This window comes from Lampetra planeri, chromosome 24, assembly GCF_965212315.1.
Source record: "Lampetra planeri chromosome 24, kcLamPlan1.2.h2, whole genome shotgun sequence".
In the NCBI taxonomy this organism is placed as follows: Eukaryota; Metazoa; Chordata; class Hyperoartia; order Petromyzontiformes; family Petromyzontidae; genus Lampetra; species Lampetra planeri.
The window spans coordinates 10,532,241-10,551,445 of NC_136130.1; the positions used below are offsets into that span (position 1 = coordinate 10,532,241).

The window sequence follows — 19,205 nt, forward strand, 5'->3', positions numbered from 1 at the left end:
TCCGAGCAGATGTTTAGCCGCGTTGGAACCGCGCTCGTCTTAATTAAACCCCCGGCCCGCGCCGCGGCGGGGGCTTCGGAGGAGCGCGCCGGTGATCGCCGGGATGGCTGTGCCCTCCCGGCGATCCCAGCCCCGGCGCGGGAAGGTGACTACGGAGGCGAATTACACCGGTAATGGCACGGTGGCAATTTTGGAAGGATCAATTTTCAACAAAACACTTCTGTCATATCTCGGGATATGGCTATAGATTTTAAATCATCAGCCAGCCTGCTTTACAACAAGATTTACAGATGCATTACAGGACGCGGTAATGAGTCGGACATCAGGAGCTGAATTTTCTCTCCCCTTTTCTCGCTCGTGTGTCAAAACACAGGACCCGGCGCCAGCGTAGGGGGCCGGCTCGGGCGATGGTTTCCGCGTGATCCACGGCAGCCCGTCCACCCCCCGTTCCCCCCCACCCGGGCGTCCACCCCCCACCCGCGCGCCAGCGTCCGCCGCCAGCACCGCCGTCGCGAGCCAGAAAGACGCGCGGACGGACGGACGGACGAGGGCGCGCGCTAAATGCGTGAGAGCGGCACGAGCGTGGGAGCGACGCGGGAGCCCAGCCCCGAGGAGACGTTCCGCATGGACCTGCAGCGCGGGGCGGCGGCGGCGGCCGCGTTCCGCATGGAGAACGCGGCCTACCTGCAGGGCCCGCTCACCTCCCCCACGGCGCTCATGGTGCTCGCCTCCACGGCCGACACGGGCCGCGCCGAGCAGCAGCAGCGCGCGTTCGCCGCGGTCGCCGCCGAGAAGGAGGCCGCCGCCGCCGCCGTGCACATCCCCTTCTCCAACGGCTCCTATGCCTTCGCCTCGCTCTACCACCGGCCCGCCGTCGCCATGGCCGGCTACGGCACGCGCGAGTTCCCGCCCCCGGGCCTGCTCCACCTGCACCCGCAGTTCGCGACGGCGCCGCCGCCGGGCCTCGGCCTGCTCGGCCACGGCGGCGTCGGCGCCTTCCGGCCGTTCGCCTCGCCCGGCGACGACCGAGACGGCTCCAACGGGGCCTCCGGCGGCGGAGGCAACGGCGGCGGCGGGGGCTGCGGCTACCATCAGTCGGCGTTCACGCCCGCCAAGCGACTCAAGGGCGTGCTGGCGCAGGCCGAGGCGGAGGGGGCAGCCGCGGCGGCCGCGGCGGCCGCGGCGGCGGCGCTGCACCTGCGCTTCTCGGAGCCGGAGGAGTACGGGCCGGCGCACCCGTCCCTGCCGCACCCTGCCCACAGCCGGCCCTCGGCGTCGCCCGGCAGCCTCAAGCTGGAGGAGCACAGCAAAATGGCGTTCACGGTGGCCGGCCTCGTCGCGTCCGACCGGGACGGCCTGCCCAGCCCCCAAGAAGGTGAGAGGTCGCGGTTGATGAGAGGCTGACGAGTGGCTGACGAGCGGCTGACGAGCGGCTGACGAGCGGCGTGAGTGCCTTGCTCCTGGAGGCCGTGCCAGGAGACTTGGCTGAGCACCGCACGAGTGGAAGTGGCGCTCGGCCGCTCATGGAAGTTTAGCGTCGCGCGACAGTCGGCCCTTGGCTGCCTTTGGAGGCATCGATCGCCAACGAATATGAGAGGAGAGATTTGAGCTCATGGAAGCCATGGCTAATGGTGGTCGTCATCATGATGATGATGAGGAATAGAGCCTTTCACTTTAAAACACATTTGTAAAGTCCTTATTTCTGTACGAATGTGAAAAGTTTGTTTTCAAAGTTCATCTGGAATTGAAAAATGCAGCACAATTGGACGTTGATTTGTATTAAACTAGTAACCACCTTTTTTTGTCGAACGTATTGAAGCGCCGAGCATTTTATTTACGTTCATATAAATGTAGATTTTAGTGTCACCTGAAGAGTAAAAAAAATAAAAATCGGTGCCAATTTTATCCGACGTTTGTTGAGTGCGGGGAGAACTTGTTAAGGAAACGGATCATTCTGGCATCCGCTCGGCGTCGCGGCGCGTCATCGACCAAGGACTCGGCTGCCGCTTCCCACTGAGGGCCTTGAGTGCTTGTTCCTGTTTGTAAATCGAGGAAATCTATCTGGGCTAATCTTAGCCACTTCGCGCACACCGGCAGGAAAGCCGGAGCACGCGGGGGGTTCGCCCGCCTGTGGGAACGCGATCCCGCGCACCGCGCCGCGTGCCAGCCGCTCCGCGCCGCTCTGCTCCACTCCTCCTCCTCCCGCCGCTTTTATCGGCGGATCGCGCACGACACGCGGCGCGACACCGCTAACCGCTTCGCGCTGTCAATCACCGCCGCCGTTCCCCGGCGTGGGTCGCGATCGATCGGGGCACCAAAGCGGCTTCGGGGTGTCGCGCGTTTTGCCCGCGACAGAGAGATCCATCCGGGTCGTGTTGCGCGCAACCGGTGGATTTTGTGTTTCTCTTCTCGCCGGCGAACTTCGGCCGACGCGGCAGGAAGCGCCGTCCGCCTCGGCCCCCTCGCGAGAGGGATGCGGAACTCGGCTGGAGAAGCGGGAGGCGCGGGGGTGGTGGGGGGCCGCGCCCGCGCAACGAGACGGCTCCATTGATTGCGGCGCAGCGCCGACTCGGCAATTACAGCGGTGGCTCAGAGAAATCGCGGCACGGAGATTTTGTTTTCCAATTTGTTGGGCCGGGGAGCGGAACGGCGCAATTCGCTACGGGCGGCATTTTGCTGCTTGTGACGGTGGTGGGTGGGTGGGGGGGTGGGAGATGCGTTGGGTGACAGGACACGGGAGTTTGGCCGGTGGGGGGTGGGTGAGTGGGGGGTGTTTGGTTGTGTGTGTGTGGAGGGTGGTGGGGGAGAGGAAGACACGAACACTGAATTTGGTTCCCACTCAGCCATTTCCTCACTGCTTTCAGAATGTTGACTTCCAGCCCGCGGCCCCCAATCCTCCCCACTAGCTTCCCTTCCTTCGCACAGAGAAAGACAGAATCTCATGAAACCCAGTGGCTGGCAGCAGGAAAGACCATAGCCTTTGATCTAGCAGATGGTCGTGATGATTCTAAAACAAACCTTTTTTTAAAGCGTCTTCCTCGCTCACAAAACAGCCCTTTGTCCGGTTGCCAGGCCCCTTCCTTACGTGATGCTCTTCCTTTATCCACCAGCCGTGGCCGAGCGTGCCGTGTCCCATCCCCCAGACGCCACTTCCCCGTGAGCCGGAGGAAGTTCGTTACATCCCCGGTGCCCCTCGCGCTCGCTCGCTCACTCGCTCGCTCGAGCCTCCGCGATGCTTTATCCATACGGCGGAGGCACGCATCCCTCCTCTCGTTTTATTTAATCTATTTGTGGTTATTTATTTATTTATTCACAGTTCACCCCCCCCAAAGAAAACCTCCAGGCCGCCGGGCCGCGGTCTCGGTGGTGAGGACGGCTGCTGAACGCATCGTGTTTTGCTTTAATTTAAAACTCCGGCTCGCCACTTCCTTTCTTTTATATCTAAAAATATGGCCAACTTCAAAAGCACAGCAGTGGGCTCCGTTAAACTCATTATAAATGCCCGGGCGACGGCCGCTGCCACGTTTGGCCGCGCGGGGCCCGTGCCGAGACGTGCGACCGGAACCACGTCGTCGGCGAGGACCCACGACGTTGGCGAACGCGGCCAGGGAGACCCGGGGATGCGGGCGAGCTCGCCCCGCTGGCCGCACGGCCCGCGTCCGCTCCGTTGGGAGCCGGCCGGCCCCCTCTCCCGCCCCCATTTATAGGCGAGGGTCGGCCCGCACTCGGGTGGTTTTAAACGGCGAGTAAATATCGGGCCGCGCGGGAAAAAATGCACTTAAACGCGTTTACGGGACGTGTTAAAGTTGGGCGGCTCGGTTTTTCCATATTAATCGCTTGGTAACGACCACATTCTTACACCGCTTGTCCTCCAGCAAAAGGGTAGCACGGCGGGACAAGGGAGCTGAGAAGGCAGCTAGGAGATGGAGACGTTGGGCTGGCGAGGGAGGTTGGAGAGAGCAATGGGTTGGAGGCCGGTGAACGTGGGCTATGGCCTGGGCAATGGGAGGCAGAGGCGAGGGACTTGAGGCTGGGAGTTGGGCGCTCGGAAGCTCCTGGCTGGAGACTCCGCAGCCAGGGGCTGCGGTCAGTGGGCGGTGGACTGGCTGTGCGCCTGAGAGAGCATCCACCGCGGAGACGGAGCGACGGAATTGGCTCGCGTCCAGGTGCTCGGGTGGGTTGTCCGTCGGCGGACCGCGAAGGTGCCTTCATCCAGTGGTAGATTCATCACGGTGGATGATTACGATGGGGCTGGAATCCGGAAGCTGGAATGGGAACAGGGGGATAACCATTCATGCCAATTATTCATCCAGGAAAGCCCTCGCAGAGTCGTTTTTTCAGGAGGGTGCTGGCCACATCGGGAGGTTTGACCAAATCCATTTCACGAGTGTTTTGGCTTCGCGTTGGAAGAAAACCGGGGAACCCGGTGAACCCCCCCTTCCACACAAGCCCCGGCAGCCACCCTCCAAGTTGGTTACCAACCAGCCTCCAACCTGCTTCTTACACCTGAGATTTGGTCGCGGTGGGACGCACGCCACACCGGTTTGGTTGTAGGTGGGGGCCCTCGGTAGACGCCAGGCGACCCGCGGTGAGTTTGCACGAAGCGACCGAAGTGTTCCCCGAGCTCCAATTTGAATCTGGGTAAAGTTTAAGGGAGATTCTCACTCGAAGGCGTTTGCTGCGTTTGGGCCGCAGAGACGTGCAGAGGTCATGGCGGCCACAGGAGTCTGGGGGGGGGGGGGGGGGAGCTAGCGAGCTCGGGCCTCGGAGGCCGGGAGGTGGCACGCCACGCCACGCATCGATTCGTCAAACAGTATCGACTCTTCAGCTCGCGCTTTGCACAAGCACGGAAGCGGCACGTGTCGGGGAATCAGATGTCCTTCCGTCCATCGGTGTAATGCTCGCCGACGTGACGGGTTAACGTGGCAAGCCGCTCGAGGCCTTAAACTAAATAGATCGATTCCCAAGCTCGCGAATGCGTGCACGCATGCACAATGTCGCCGTGTAGAGTGGAGATTCAGTGTATGCAGCGTCACGGCGTTCTATGCGGTAGACAGTATCTATATATACGGCCTGTGAAGTAGTGTTCGAGGCGCGCTCGTGGCTGGGACGGCAACAGCAGCAGCAGGAGAAGCAGCAGCAGCAGCAGGAGGCTGTGCGGGCCAAGAGCCATAAGCTCCGTGCAGGGGTCTGGAGGCGCGTCCTGGGGGTCGCGGGGGTCGTGGGGAGGATGAGGAGGAGGGGGTGTTGGGGGGGGGTGTCGGGGGGGGTGTAGGAATTCCGCACGTGCGTGCAGGTGGCCCCATTACCCCCCCAATGCGCTTCCCCCCCCCCGCTTCTCCCATCCCCCCCACAGAGAGTGAACCGTGCCGCACCACCCACAAACAGCGCCGGGGTCCCCATCACCCCTCCCCCTCGCCCCTCCCTCTCCCTCCCTCCCTCCCTCCCTCCCTCCCTCCCTCCCTCCCTCCCCCCCTCCCTCCCTCCCCCCCTCCCTCCCCCCCTCCCCCTCCCTCCCCCTCCCTCCCCCTTCCCCCTTCCTCCCCTCTCCCTCCCCGCCCCCTCCCCTCCCCCTCCCCTCCCCCCTCCCCTCCCCCTCCCCTCCCCTCCCCTCCCCCTCCCCTCCCCCCTCCTCCCCTCCCCTCCCCCCTCCTCCCCTCCCCCCTCCTCCCCTCCACACGGGGAGGGGAGGTCCAAGTGTTCCACTGGTGTTACAGCGAGAGCGATCCGCGCTCCTGCTGCCACGCGAGGTGCTCCGTCTCCCCGCTCCGTGGCTCGACTTTACATGGCCATTGGCTCCCGCTGTGCGCGCTTCCTCCCCTCGTTCTGGTGAAACAATGGGGGCTTCGCTGGTCCTGCACCCCCACACACACACACCACCTTCCACCCCGGGGTTTTAAATATATCACCCCCTCCTCCTCCTGCCTCCACCACCACCAGCACCGCCACACCCCCCGAGTTGGTGACAAAGAGACACGGGGGCCGCAGCTGCGCTAATTGAATGATATTGCACCAATTCATGGGCTCTGCGGAAGAAGAGTGCGAGGCTGATGGATTGCGGCTGAGCGGGGAGGAGGACGTGGAGGGGGTGGAGGAGGTTGGGATACGTGCGGTCTCTATACACAACTAGAAAGTTATCTTCTTGGTTCTTTCGGTAAAGTCACGTAGAATGGAAATAATAAAATAATAAAAATAAAACATGATAAAATAATTATCGCGACGTTTTATTTTTATTATTTTATTATTTCCATTCTACGTGACTTTACCGAAAGAACCAAGAAGATGAATCCCTGCAGTCACGAAAGCTTTAAATCGAAATAGAAAGTTATCTTTCGTTTCACCAGGTAAGGCCCACTGAGCCGAGTAGCTCTATTTCAGAAGCGACCTGGCCACCACAGAATGATGATGGCCCGACGAAGTGGCTTATCGCGTGGAGATGTAGGGCAGCCCAAAGTTCCTAAATGTGGAGGGAAAAACCGGAGGACCCACGCGACCATGGGGAGAGAGACACGCAAACTCCAAATATGCAGCAGGTGTCAAGGTCGCGATCGAACGAACCCACGACCACCTGTATACCAGGCGAGGTAGTTAACATCTCACCACAGTACCATACTGTAAGCTGTAGTCTATGTATTACAGTATACACACCTGTAGTCCACGCAGTATCAATACACTCTATCGTTTCTACATATGATATGTGCAGTCTATGCAGTACCCATTGCACTGCAATTCATCTATATATATAAAAGAGAAATTTGTGAATATGTATGTTAGAAACGTTTAGCATACTTCCCGACATGCAAGAAACTTGAAATTTGGCATGTGGGTAGTTCCAGACTGTACACAATGGAAAAAGTGTAAAAATAGACTTTTGCACGGCAAGTGAGCGGTGACGTCACATCTGTGATGTCACCCGCATGCGGAAGCGTCACGCAGTGTGCCTGATGACGTTACGCACCCCTCCCCCCACCCTCCGCGTAGGCCGTGTGTTAATCCAAGACAATAATCCAAGTCTCGGACGAAGCCGGGTAGTAAAGCCAGTGTAGTATATGTAGCGTCTATGCTACATATACTACACAGTCTGTGCAGTATGAATTGAGTTGATTTGGTATAACCAGTATCTGGACAGTCTCTACAGAATACATATAGTCTACGTAGTATACTTAATTCGATTAAAGCATTGATGTTTTAACACTGATGCATGCAGCGTATGTGCGTGGCTGTCGGGGCCACGGGGCCACGTGAATCTATTACACAGCATAAGCAAATTGAAACGTATCAAATCAAGCTTACACGCGTGATTCAGAGCAGTTATCCTCATCATAATAATCAATTTGTAATCGTTACATCCCTAAGATACTCACCGATGCAGTGTTGTCCCAGGCGGCTCCACACAAGTTTCAAACTTTGCTCATGAGAGTCGTAAAAATACTCTTAAAGTTACGGTCGAAAGCGCTACTTCTCGTTGCGCTGTAGGCACATCACTGCAACGATGTCTGACGTGCGGTTGCAGTTGCCCATTTGCTCGAGATGTTCACGGTGGAGGAAACCGGAGAAAATATACAGACGCGCGAGGGGGCAATACGCTATCCCCGTACAGATGGAAACAGATGGAGAACAGTCCACTTGCCGCACCGCCTTCTCCTGGCGAGCCAGGGTACGGCACCTCCTCGGAGTTCATATTCTTAGGTTTTTTCGGTAAAGTCACGTAGGTAAAAAATTAAAATCATGTGCACCAACAGGTGCTTGTGCACAAACAGGTCCACGGACACGTACACCTCGTGTTCTCTTTTAGCCCCGCCCCCCCCCCCAATGCGTTCCATTCATTGGCTACCACATTCTGATAAGCTCCCCCCCCTCCCCCCCCAACTTGTATTTAAGAACTTGCATCTTGGAATCCCTGCCTCACTTGATACAGCAAATCTGGCTGTGACGGTCCCACCTGATGACGGAGACTTGTGTTGCCTCCGAAACGTCGTGATTTTTATTTTATTTTTATTTTACTTTTATTAATTTTAATTTTTTTACCTACGTGACTTTACCGAAAAAACCTAAGAATATGAATCGTTGCAGTCACGAAAGCTTCAAATCTAGAACCTCCTCGGAGCCCACTCGAGTGGAATTTGACAACATTTGTGCGGTGACCATCGTCCGGCCAAAAGGGAACCGACCGATGGTAGTGTCGAACCCGCCGAGCGGTGTCGGTGACGTGCCGACGCGGGCCTTGCTGTGATGCTTGGCGCGAGCGCGCCAGGCTGTCAACCGCACGACGACTGTCAATTTAGAGCGACGCGTGTTGACACCAACACAATAAGCCGACCTCCTAATTAATGACGTGCTCTGGGGACAAGCCAGACGGATAATTGAATTTCGCGTTAGATATGTTGCCTACGTAGCCATGTATATTTCGACACAGTATGCTGTGTAGAACGGCGGCACGGCTGTCGAGTGTGCAGGCGGTGCAACTGCGCTGGGACCCACGGTTGTCCCTTCGAACCGGTAACACGTGTGTTTCACAAACTGGTTTCTCAACTGTGTTCGTGTGTACAGGTGTGGTCGTGTGTTAGTGCGTACAGCTTTGGTAGTGTGTACAGGTGTGTTATACCGTGTACAATTGTGTTAGCATGGACAGATGTGTTCGGTGTGATGGTGTACAAGTTTTACTCGTAGGAACCTCCTGGTTACACCAGCCCACAGGGGATTATTGTGTCCGTCGTGCAGGGAGGGGCTGGGTGGGGAGGGAGGGGCTGGGTGGGGAGGGGAGGGTGGGGAGGGTCTGGGTGGGGAGGGGCTGGGTGGGGAGGGTGGGGCTGGGTGGGGGTGGGAGGGGTGGGGCTGGGTGGGGAGGGGCTGGTCACCCCGTTGTGCCCTTATAAAACTCAACGTTTAACCTACTCACGCCGGCTTGTGCCCGCCCTCACAGTCGGGCATATTTGCGGAATACACCACGCCGCCGTTGACCCTGGCCATTGACCTAGCAACCCAACGTTCCTACCAGCTCCCTCCGCAGGAATGTGTTGGTGATCTCGTTCATAAGGTTGCACAGGTGCGGTAGGTACCGTGAGCTAAGGGCGTGTTGATGCACTCACCTGCATTAGAGTGTACAAGTGTGTTAGAGTGTGCGGAGGTGCTCCAGAGATGATGCAGCGTCGAAATTAATGTTGGCCGATAACCAAGCTCGCTTGCACGAACAACAATTGAAATTTGTCAAACGACCACGAAAAAAAAGGCTTACGTTTAAATACGTGGCCGCAGAGAGCGTCCGATGCGTTTAGCTAAATCTTGAGGAACCGTCGCCTTTTGTGTAACCGCGCTTGTCGTGAGTTGCAACCGTAGGCGCGTCGACGCACGCGTGTTCGATGCGTCAGTCCGAAAACTTTTTTTAGTTGTTGATTCCGCAAAACACGCCGCGCTGTGCATACTTAATCGATTCATGAGATTATTGCCTTGATAAGCGTTAAACGCTCATAAAGTTTAGTGAGCGCGAGTGAGTTTTCAAAATGAGCGTTCGGAGGAGCGGTGTGCGGTAGTTCTAACGGCCAATTAGTGCGCGGTTCTGCGAGCGCGAGCCGTAATAGCATCGTGCAGAATCCATCGTTGCGCAGTGAAACCAATTTAAAGGGTTGGGGGGCAGGCAGTGGGGAGGGAGGGGAGCGGTGGTGGGGGGGGGGAGCGGCTCGCCTGTGAAATGTTAACGCCACAAATGGAATTATTAGGGGATCAAAATTGAAGGCGCATTTCAGAATGTTGGGGCGGTCCGATTTGACGCGACACATTTCACAAGGACCACTCTAATAAGCATCTGTCAAACTGCAGCCTTCAAAGCGTCCACGGACCCAAGCAGTACAAAGTGCAACATTTATCTTCAAATGGGGGGTGAAAAAAAAAACCTCGTGCATTACATTTGTCAGAGTTGATAAAGACCGTGCTGTTGACACTGTGGCCTTGACACACACACACAAAAAAGGCTTGGGAGCCCCCCCCCCTTTAAAAAAAAAATTTGGTAAAAAATGTTTCTGACAAATTGCCTAAAATCCCCCGGAGCCGTAACCGGCAACCGTGCCCATCCCCGGGGGGCTCGGTGCTGCCCTAACCTTCGCGGCGCGCTGGTGCCGAGCGCTACGCTTCCTCCTCCTCCGCGGGCCCGGCCGGCGCGTGTCTGCTTGCGGAACGCCGTTCAACGAGCCCCGCCGTGCTGGTGCCGGTGCTGCTTGCGCCGAGGCTCCGGGGCTGCGGGGGATGAGAGTGGAGGTGGTGCGGCGCTCCGGCTGGAGGTCGGTGTGTGTGCCGTGTGTGTGCACGTGTGTGTGCACGTGTGTGTGCACGTGTGTGTGTGTGCACGTGTGTGTGTGTCGTGTGTGTGTGCACGTGTGTGTGCACGTGTGTGTGTGTCGTGCTGTGTGTGCGTGCCGTGGCGTGTGTGTGTGCACGTGTGTGTGTGTCGTGCTGTGTGTGCGTGCCGTGGCGTGTGTGTGCACGTGTGTGTGCACGTGTGTGTGTGTGCACGTGTGTGTGTATCGTGCTGTGTGTGCGTGCCGTGGCGTGTGTGTGTGTGTGCACGTGTGTGCGTGCCGTGCTGTGTGTGCGTGCCGTGGCGTGTGTGTGTGTGCACGTGTGTGTCGTGTGTGTGTGTGCACGTGTGTGTGTGTCGTGTGTGTGTGCACGTGTGTGTGTGTGTGTGCACGTGTGTGCGCGCCGTGTGTGTGTGTGCACGTGTGTGCACGTGTGTGCGTGCCGTGGCGTGTGTGTGCACGTGTGTGCGTGCCGTGGCGTGTGTGTGCACGTGTGTGTGTGCCGTGGCGTGTGTGTGCACGCGTGTGTGTGTGCACGTGTGTGTGTGCACGTGTGTGTGTGTCGTGTGTGTGCACGTGTGTGTGTGCACGTGTGTGTGTGCGCGCACGTGTACACATTGTGTGTGTTTGTATCGTGAGTTGATCAAATGAGTCGAATCTTTACGCTGTGGTTGGTGCACGGTGCTGCGAACTTCGATCATCGGTGCTTGATTCCATGACTAAGTGACGTCTTCGCTGACCCTGGGCCTCTGCAAGGTCGACTCGGCGTAAAATGATTGGTGTCGTGTGTAAGCATCAACATTGGGAATACAAATGTGACCTGGCCTAGTGCTGGCCACACAACCCCCCTAATGCACCGTCTTGGTCTCCGTCGGTGCTCGCCAACAGCACTTGCCCCAACAGCCTGTAAAAGGCTACACGGGGGATCTTTGTTTTCATATTGGTGTGTGTGTGTGTACATGCTTAGTGTACGTGCGTGCCTTGCGTCCGGACGTGCGTGAGTTCTCCAGTGCGCACGTAGTTACAGGAGGGTGCAACGGACGAAGCTAAACGCCTCTTACGTTGCAGCTACTCGCGCTGAGGGTTTGCACGCCGCCCACTCCGGCTTGAAGCATCGTCAGCGAGACACAGACTCTCAAGTGACTTTCAGGAGCGCTTCAGTGAGGTTGCTGTGGTGTCCACCCCTTACTTTTATTAACAACACGTATACACGAATCTCCTCCGCTCTGTCTCCACTTATGAATAAAATATTGTTTAGCCATCGGCCCTGTTTGCTTGCTTAAGCAAATGCTGCAGGATGATATTGGTCTGCGAAGCCAGCAGGCCGCTAATCAAAACACGACTTAAAGCTTTCGTGACTGCAGGAATTCATATGCTTTGGATCTTTCGGTAAAGTCACGTAGATGGGTTCAAAGAAAATAACAAAAAACGAAAACTACGACGTTTCGATCGCAATACAAGCGGTCGAAACGTCGTAGTTTTTGTTATTTTCTTTGAACCTATCTACGTGACTTTACCTAAAGACCCAAAGAATGATTGAAACATGTTTTGTTTTTGTGTGGAGACACAACAGAGTTCTGTGCGTATGTATTTTGAACTTCTTTCACACCGTACGTAGGCAACCGTGCTAATCGGAGGTGTGGGGGAAGGACGACACAAAAATCAGTAGACGCTGTTACCCACAATGCTGCAGTCATGTAAACGTGCGTATTTCGCGATCCGGACGCATCGTTCGATTGACGACCGGCAACTCGGAGGTGCGGAGCCGGCGAATGTGTACCGTGTCCTTGATTCGACGGGGAGCGGATGTGCCACGAGGCGCCGCGACGGAGCCCGCACGCCTTTCTCGAGGACGCGGTCGCCCAGTCGAGAATGCCGATCCCAAAGTGGCACCGAGCATTTTCAGATGATTTGAGAGACCCACGGCGGAGCTCGCGGCGAGAAGCGACGCCGTGTTTAATCCGCTGCCTGGTGCCAAGGAAAAAGAGCTGCAGATTTCGCCAACGTTTAACAGGAGGCGACCAATGCTGTTAGGTGGAGGTACAACTGGCCAGATTGAGTGGGCCGTGACAGGGGGGTTGGAGTGGAGTGCAATCGAGTCTCGTCAGTGTAGGAGTGCCAGATAACGCCGTGGCTTTCGGCGAGGTGAGCAATTGTGGAGATGTCGACAGAGCGTGCTCAAGGGCCCAGGATGTATCCCTGAGGTCACCTTGCAGTGGAGGTCATGACTGGGGTTGAGGCCTTATCGTGGGTTTTCGTACCTCTAACCTGTCATAGCAATCTTGTGACCGGTGCACGGTGGGTTTGCACCTGAATGTCACTGGATAGTCTTTCACTCACTAGCGCAGCGACAAACGCGTGTGGGACAGCCCAGGACACACGAGCTAGATGTTTATCTTCAAGACAAGATCTGTGTGCGTGAGGGTCTGCTCTTCCTTAATGGACATCATCATTTCCGCTCAGCCAATCGATGCTTGCCTGCGAGCTTGCACCTCTTTGTGGAGCACGTGTTGGCGTGTGTTGCGCTACGAACCCGGAGGCCCGCATTCGATTCCCGCTTACAGTCAACACCAGTGACAATTGTCTGAACTGGTCGACTCGGCCTTAAACGAGTTACCAAGCATCAGCACTGGTGGCAGGGGGCAAGCGTGGCGTTAGTCACACCGCTAACTGGCTCTTGTGTGGTTTCCACTTTAGGAGCTGCTTGCTAACGGCACTTGCCCTTATGGCCTGTAAGACTTAACGGGGGACCTTTGTCTTTTTTGTTTGTGGGCGAGTGAGTGGGTGTGTGTGCGCGTGTGTTGGGAATGCTTGTGTGTGTGAGAATTTATGTGGGTGTCTACATGTGCGTGTGTGTGTACATGTGTGCATGTGTCCATGTCAGTGTGTGCTCGCATGTGTGGTGGCGTGTGTGTGTGTGGGGAATGGCGGCGCAGTGATTAGCACACTGCATTACAAACCAGGCGATCTCAGTTTGATTCCTGCATATGAACTGGTCCTGGGCCTCCCCTATATCGACTCAGCCTTAAATGAGTACCCGGTGCGGTATATAAACACCAGCATTGGGGAAACAAAGATGGCCAGGAATGGTGCTGGCCAGACCATGCTGTCGTGCATTAATAGGTGCTCGCTAACAGCACTTGCCCCAACAGTTTGCTCAGGCTATAGGGCGATCTTTGTTTTGTTTCTGTGCGTGTGCGCATATACTCGTGTGCGCGCTCGCATTTGTTTGTGCGCGCATGCACATGTGTTAGGGTGTGTGTGTGTGTGCATGAATGCACGTGCGTGTGCACGTGTGCGCGAATGTTGCTTGCGTGCGCGTGTTTGTGTTGCTCGCTCGGAAAAAATGTCCTCCCAGGGAGGTGTGCTGGAAGGTGCCTCCCCGCGCTCATAAAAAGGAAGGCTCTGCTCTGTTCTGTTGGCTCTGGGGTAGGGGGCAGCGGGGTGGTGGGGGGGGGGGCAGAAGGGTGGGGGGCTTTGGGGGTGGAGGGAACCACGTAGGGAAAAAAAAGCGATCGTCTCCACGTCGCTCCGTGTGTGGGTTTCGTTTTCAGCCCCCTACAATTCTGGCAGTATTCGGCGAAAAAAAACCTCTGACAACAGATTTACAATTTGCTCCTCTGTGAAGTCGCGTTATTGAGGCCCTAAATTCGAACAAGAATTCCTTTATGCGGTCCCCGGTGAAATTTTACTGGAGCTGGCCGATCTGCCACCGCGCATTACGCTTACTTTGGTGCCTCTTTCATTAAATATAATCCAGATACACTCCTCCAAGTTTTGCGTTTCGCTTTTAATTAAATTAAATATTCTATTAGGGTAAATGTAAACCTGAAAATTTGAAAATGATTAAGGAAAACGTTTGAAAAGAAGTTATATGTATTTTCTTTTTTCCAGTTTGAAAGAAGCTGGCTTTTTCACTCGCCAGCTTCGGGGCAAAAACATTTTTACAAGGAAACAAAGCGAAACAAAACAAAATATCTCGCGCATGAAAACAATTACTCGTGTCCAAGTGCTTGCGGTGATCTGTCAAAACGATTCCATCGCTGCCACGTCTCCTGACTGTAATGGTTCGAATGTTTCATAACCCGTTTGGGCATCCCCAAGGGCTGTCGGGGGGGGAGTGTGTTGCAGTATTTCAAAGAGACCTCGATAATTTGGATGCAAATTGAATGTTCTTTTTTCCATCCACCATTGACCACATACACGGCCTCAATAGGATTCTCGAGAAAGACCGGTGAGTGTCAAATTCACACTATTCCTGGCTTTCGTAGGCCACGGAAAGGCAAAATCTATTCGGTGGAAACCAGTGCAGTCGCTCGAACTCTCACGCACCGAACTGTTAAGTCGACGTTGTGAAAACCACTTTAAAGAGATGGAACCGTTTACACCGAGATTGCATGACGATAGCAACAAATTATAATTCGGAAAAGGAGATGCGATCTCGTTGAGGATATCCACGGCAACGTTCGAAGATATCTTCCCCAAAATTTGATCGCGGTGAGAGAAACATCACGAGCGTGGCACGAGAGGGAAAGGGTGCGCGGAGGAGAAGCGTGGGGACGAGGTCCACGCTGACAACGACACCGAGAAGTCAGGAAGGAGGAGCACACGGCTCGGAGGGTAAAACACAAATCGACACGTCACGCCGGAGAGACGCTGGCCGGTGGTTGAGGCTGGCGACGGAACGGCAGCGGAGGGGAGGGAACGGGTCCCGGGGGGACGACCACCGCGGAAATGTATGTACAGTGCGTTGACCTTTTGCACTGTACGTAGCCAGCCGTGCTAATTAGACGTGCGAGGGAAGGACGGCAAAATAAACACATAAAGGAGTTGTAAGGAAACTTAGTTTTTAATTTAGATTTAAAAGTGCGTAGCTCCAGTTGCCTTTCTAATATCGGAAGGAAGAGCATTCCAGACGGCCGCAGAAGCACGCAATGCAGTGACCGTCTTTGACCGTCTTTTGTTCGATGGTTAACCAAAATCCGCTGCGAGGGTAACCAGAGTTCAAGTGATGGAGCAATGAGATCAGCTCGTGCGCAGGGCTGCGTAACGGGTGGCGATGTCGTGGGGGGGGGGGGGGGGAATTAGGCCTTCATCCAGCATTGGATAAAACATGACTGGTGATAGGAGCATCTAAATCACACTGTACAAAACAGTGGCGCTTACATCCTGGTAAAATCAGAGGCGTTTTTCGACTGTGTATACATACACATTTTTTTTAAATAAAAGGGACCATTGAAGTGCGGAGAAGAGGAAGATGTTTAGCCTGGACTTGAACAGGGCCAGCGAGCAGGTAACTTGTGTGAGTGGCGGGAGGGAGTTTCAGACAATAGGGTCAGCAGAGGAGAAGAAGCAACATCCTACAGAGCTCAAAGCTTGACTTGGGGCTTTGATCGCTTGGGTCTCATCGGCGGAGTGAGACTCACTCGTGCCGCAGGCAATTCTGTCGGAGTGCGGCCGCCGCGGGTGGCTGGCGGAGTTCCCGGCTATCGAAGGGAGTGTGCGGTGCGGGGAGAAGAACGGGACGAGCTATCGACAGCCAAAGCGGATTCGGCGAGGGTGGGCCACGTGGGTTGTCTGTGTCTCGCGGCGAGCGCTCCGTGCTGATTCATCGGTCGCTGTTCCTGCTCCGTGAGCAATAATTCGCCTGGATCAAAACGCAATCAGCCACCAACACAGCGTGAATAATTTATCAGCCTCGCGGCCGCCCGCTACCGCTGGGTGAAGGGGACGGCCCGTCACGGTGAGCCCTGCCGTGCGGGCGGGCGGGCGGTGCGGGGATCGGAGAGCCCAGAGGCTTTGCTCCGTGTGGCCGCGGTGCTCGTTTGTAGATCGACGGAGAAGCTCGCGACGCTGGCGCACCTCACGGCGCCGCGTACCCCGACGGTAACGTTCGCCGCTGACGTGGTGGCTGGGGGAGGTGTGGGAGCGGGGGGGGGGGGGGTGCGCAGTGGCGTTGGCGAAGTTGCGCTCCTCCTGATGCTGCTGCTGCTGGAACGGGACCCGCGCTGCGTGTCTCTCGCGTGTGGAACGTGTCGCGCCGTGCGCCCAGCGAGAGTGCGGTCCCAGTCGCTGCAGCTGTGGTGAAATATTCGTGCTTTTATGTAAAGGCATCGCGAAGTTTTAGAACGTGGACATACCAGACGTAGCAAGTCACGATTTGTAAAAATGTGATGATTCTCTCGTGGTGCGATTGTCACGAAGCTCTGCGGATACGCGGTCACCGGGTGCATCCCTGACCGTCTCGCATTGGCAACTTTGCGAGCGAGAAAACGGCTGAGACAAAAATTGGAATTTCAAGAAGAGGTGGCCGGTGAGTTACGGCCTTGAGGGGCATTGAATTGCGTGGTGACGGCTCAGTGGGTGCACCCGGGAGTCGCGGGACCACCCCGACGCATCGGCAGCGGCGGCCAGCCCTTCCCACCCTCCCCCGCTCGCCCTTTCAGCGCGGCTGCCCAAGATGGCTGGCATGCGGACTGCGCCCCCCACAGCGACCCCGCCCCCCAAACACGGGCGACAGAGCCATTGTGAGCTGTGTGAGGGCCTGCCCCCCTCCTCCCTGCCCCCCTCCTCCCTGACCCCCTCCTCCCTGCCCTCCTCCTCCCTGAGTGCCCCAGCACCTCCCAGCGTGTGCCTTTTTCCACCAACTGGTGTGAAATTCACGATCTCATGAGACCCGTGGGGTTCGCCCGCCACCCGACGGAACGCACGCCGCACCCCGCGCCGCGTGCCTGCCGCTCCGGTCCGCTCTGCTCCACTCCTCCTCCTCTCGCCGATTTTATCGGCGGATCGCGCACGACACGCGGCGCGACGCCGCTAACCGCTTCGCGCTGTCAATCACCGCCGCCGTTCCCCGGCGTGGGTCGCGATCGATCGGGGCACCAAAGCGGCTTCGGGGTGTCGCGCGTTTTGCCCGCGACGGAGAGATCCATCCGGGTCGTGTTGCGCGCGACCGGTGGATTTTGTGTTTCTCTTCTCGCCGGCGAACTTCGGCCGACGCGCCAGGAAGCGCCGCCCGCCTCGGCCCCCTCGCGAGAGGGATGCGGAACTCGGCTGGAGAAGCGGGAGGCGCGGGGGTGGTGGGGGGCCGCGCCCGCGCAACGAGACGGCTCCATTGATTGCGGCGCAGCGCCGACTCGGCAATTACAGCGGTGGCTCAGAGAAATCGCGGCACGGAGATTTTGTTTTCCAATTTGTTGGGCCCGGGAGCGGAACGGCGCAATTCGCTACGGGCGGCATTTTGCTGCTTGTGACGGTGGTGGGTGGGTGGGGTGGTGGGAGATGCGTTGGGTGACAGGACATTGGCTTGTTGGACACGGAGTGGGCGCGGGGAGGCGGGGGGCGGTGAGAGATTGTGTCTGGAGAACTGAACAGGCATGACATCCGATTGGTCACAGCAAGTCCTCATTAGGACTTTTGCCCTCTTTGCAGCGAGCGAGCGTAGCTGGCTCATGTCTCTAGACAGTTTTCTCACCGTCGTCGTCATCATAATTTTTGTGTTTGTTATTGGTGCCATCAGTTGTCATGACTGTTCCCTTTAAGGTCTTAACACTTCATCAAGGAATAGTCTACATTTGCGCTGTTATTTTATTCTCGTGCTAAACTGGCCGTTGTCCCCATTACGACGGCCATCAATCCCTGCAAGTTTCACACTCGCCAGGGCGAAATAATAAAATGACCAGCTGACGCGCACCAATATTTTTTTCAGATAAAAAAAAAATGCCCTGTCCAAGTGCATCGCCCTCCGTGAGCTCCGCGCGGCAGATAACCGTGGCGAGGGGGGGGGGCCCGCGTGAATAACCGCCGGCGAATTACGTGGCGGCGCGATCGCCGCTCTCATGCGCCACTCGCCGCTCTCTCACGCGCCACTCGCATTGTCCCTAAAACAAAAAGCTGGACGCGCAGGACACCGATAGCCGCGGCAGATGCGTCCGTTCGTGCGAACGCCGTCACCGCGCCGGTCGTGAGCGGCCACTCTCGCGTGGAAGCTGGATTCTACTCTGCCCGGATTCCACGGCCCGTCGCCGAGCGGCTCGTAGTCGGATTAGCGGTTTGCTGTCGAGCCGGCCGCATCGGAGAGCCCAGAGAGCCACCGCCGCCGCCAACTCCGCTGGAGTTCGCTTCTCTGTGCGGTCACCCGGCCCAGCCGCTCGGCTGACCCAGGCGCTGACCCAGAAGTTCCTGGGCTCACAGAAAAAAAAGAGAATTGACTTATTTTTTTTCTTCTTTCTGTTCCCTCTGCGCGCCTGAAAAGCGGCGGGCGGAGAGGGCGAGGGAGAGGGAAGGAGAGTTTGGATTTAAAGTGGGAGGGGTCCGAAGAGGGGGGGAGGCAGTGGAGGGGGCTGGGGGAGTCGGGGAGAAAATGCCCCTTTTGTGCCGTGTTTAACCAAGTGGGCTGCTCTTTTTGCTGAGGCCTTAAAAGACCATTGTTCTGCTCTCCATGTGCCATCTGTGTTTCCCCGGGCCTTGCACAGGCTGCTGCCATGGTCACATGACCTCGCGCTGGCTGGTGGTGCCAGGTCTGGCGGGGCTGCAGCGGAGGATCCGAGAGCCTCTCAAACGACCCCAACTCCCCACGCCCCCCGCCCCCCCTCCTCTCGGACGTAAAATTTACGGAAACGCTTTCAAATGCGTCACAGCCCTCTCGAGGAGCGTAGGTCACCCACGCGTTGAAACCCGCGTCCACTCCAAACTGACGCGCGGTGCCTCGTCTGAAGGCTTGCGAGAACTTCTGGCGGTCCCGGAAAACCGAACGCCCGCGGAGGGGTGGAAAACCCCCCGTGGCATTTCCCAGATCGCGGCGCGGAGCGGGCGACGCGGGTGGGGACCGCGCCGAGTCGGGGGGGCCGCGTGGCATGGCTCCGTCTCGGTTGTACGCCTGCCCTGGCCCTCCCCACGCCGCACCGCGGCGGT

At 57.0% G+C, this 19,205-nt stretch overlaps 1 protein-coding gene across 1 annotated transcript in view; it reads left to right on the forward strand.

The window, feature by feature from the left end:
- Positions 1 to 561: 561 nt before the first annotated feature.
- LOC144726843 (E3 ubiquitin-protein ligase RNF220-like) overlaps positions 562 to 19,205 on the forward strand; it is a 93,317-nt gene continuing 74,673 nt past the window's right edge. Inside the window, exon 1 of the mRNA XM_078605797.1 lies at positions 562 to 1,375. Within this exon, the coding sequence (XP_078461923.1) occupies positions 562 to 1,375 (814 nt within the window). The remainder of the gene's footprint in view (positions 1,376 to 19,205) is intronic.